This window comes from Apiospora kogelbergensis (assembly GCF_038363985.1).
Source record: "Apiospora kogelbergensis strain CBS 113332 chromosome Unknown utg000005l_segment0_segment0, whole genome shotgun sequence".
NCBI classification, from domain to species: domain Eukaryota; kingdom Fungi; phylum Ascomycota; class Sordariomycetes; order Amphisphaeriales; family Apiosporaceae; genus Apiospora; species Apiospora kogelbergensis.
Genome location: NW_027117422.1, coordinates 922,244 through 924,018, shown reverse-complemented (window position 1 = coordinate 924,018; position 1,775 = coordinate 922,244). Strand labels below are relative to the sequence as shown.

Sequence of the window (1,775 nt, the reverse complement as noted above, 5' to 3'; positions counted from 1 at the left end):
GCCAGAAGTTCCGCGGTTAGCCCAGCCTCAGCACTCACAGGAAAGCTCTCGTTGCAGATTCCCCAGCGACAACCGGCCATATTCCCTCAGTGGCTTAAAAGACGGCTATCACTCTTGGAAAATCTCTAGTTTACCAGTCGAAAACCATTTCCTGGGTACTACGCCACGGCCTTTCACAACAAGTGTGCGCTCAGGTCTTTGGCAAATCGTGTTTGCATTGCGACGCTCAGGAACCTCTTCGAGCGCAACGCACATTTAATTCCGCTTTTGTGGTCTATGAGAACGGCATTCACAGGCGAAACTGGGCTACTTCTTGAATCTCATAATATCATTGAGCTTTGAAAGCGCCGTCCAACCAGGTAAGCGATACCTACCTCTTCACAGCCAGAAAACCCTTGTTTTGGAGCCGTCTTGCGAGCAACCCGGTATTGGTTATTGTCCAGTAATGCATTTACGCGCTATGATAGCCAATGCATGACTTTGCGCCATGTGATGCAATACCAACATCAACGTGTCGGGGAAATACTAACCTTCTCATAGGAAAGCGTCAATCCATAACCTCTCTGGTCGGTCTCGATGGCTTCCTCAGAGGTCGACCAGAAATTCCTAGGCAAGCTTGCAAGAGCTGTGGAACCTAATAATGCTTTGCTGGCGTCCATGTTGTTCAAGATACTAGGCCTATCGATCAATCTTGCCGGCCAGCTTGTTAAAGCTCGAAAGCAGCGACGCTTAGACACGACGAGACCGACACAATCACTCGAGCTCTATTTTCACATAATATGGCTATCCCGGGAGGGTTTAGTCATGTTAGAACAGTATGTTCTGCCCATGGTGGGAGACTACGTAGAGCTCAAGGTGCTCGCTTATAAACTTCGGGCCTCGTTTTATCATATCTTTGTCCTGTTCCATAATCATCCTTCGGTCTCGACCATGACCCCTGAAGCTTTGGTTGCTGCTGCTACAATGGCTGGATCAAAGATGGACAAGGGGAAGGAGATTGCGCGAGATGACGTACCTGAAACAACTCGCTCTTCTCTGCAGCCAACTCACCCCATGGAAGGAGGGCCCGTCAATCCTCCACCTGGCTTTGGGCATCCGACACCAGAAGCAGTCGCTTCATTTTTGTTACCATCCGTGGACTATTTGCCAACCGCCCATCAGTATTTCAAAGAAGCGGTTACATTGGCAGATGGCCTCTTATGGGGATCGCATTCCTTACGACTGTCTGTGAGAACGGAATATGCAGCATTCCTTTACGAATGCGTACACGACGCGGAAGGCAGCAGAAAACTGGCAAAAGATACGATTGCCGAAGTGTACCAAGCGAGCGAAGGCATGGACGACGACATGTTCAACGACGCTTGTGAACTTGTCACAGTCCTTGGCAGAATGATGAAGCGGGGCCTGGGTTCGAGCAATCCATCTAGGAGTCGGGGTCAAAGTCCGGCAACGGTGGCGACATCTCAGAACGATAGCGTAGCGACAGCGATACCTGCGACCGGCATGGAGAATCCGATATGAAGGCAACATGGCGCACGGTGATGTTGCAGAAAGCCATTTATCCCGGCGGCAGCTGCCGCTATTGTATACCAGGCCCATGGCTTTTGACCAATCGAATCCATAGAGCCCATTTTACCCGGTCTGCTATGGCTCCAGGGCCTGGCAGAGTGGTGTTCGTCAAACTGAGCAGACGAATGGCACTCGACACTCCTGAATCGTGTCAACTAAATCGGATTCTCGAGTGGGAGATGCAGATGTAGCTGGCTGTCTGGTGA

General features: G+C 50.6%; 1 protein-coding gene across 1 annotated transcript; it reads left to right on the top strand.

The window, feature by feature from the left end:
- Window positions 1-576: 576 nt before the first annotated feature.
- PG998_006886 (uncharacterized protein) lies at window positions 577-1,521 on the top strand (the record flags this gene model as incomplete). The annotated part of the gene is made up of 1 exon (XM_066873702.1): window positions 577-1,521. The coding sequence occupies one exon, from the start codon at window positions 577-579 to the stop codon at window positions 1,519-1,521; it is 945 nt and encodes a 314-aa protein (XP_066729647.1).
- Window positions 1,522-1,775: the final 254 nt, after the last annotated feature.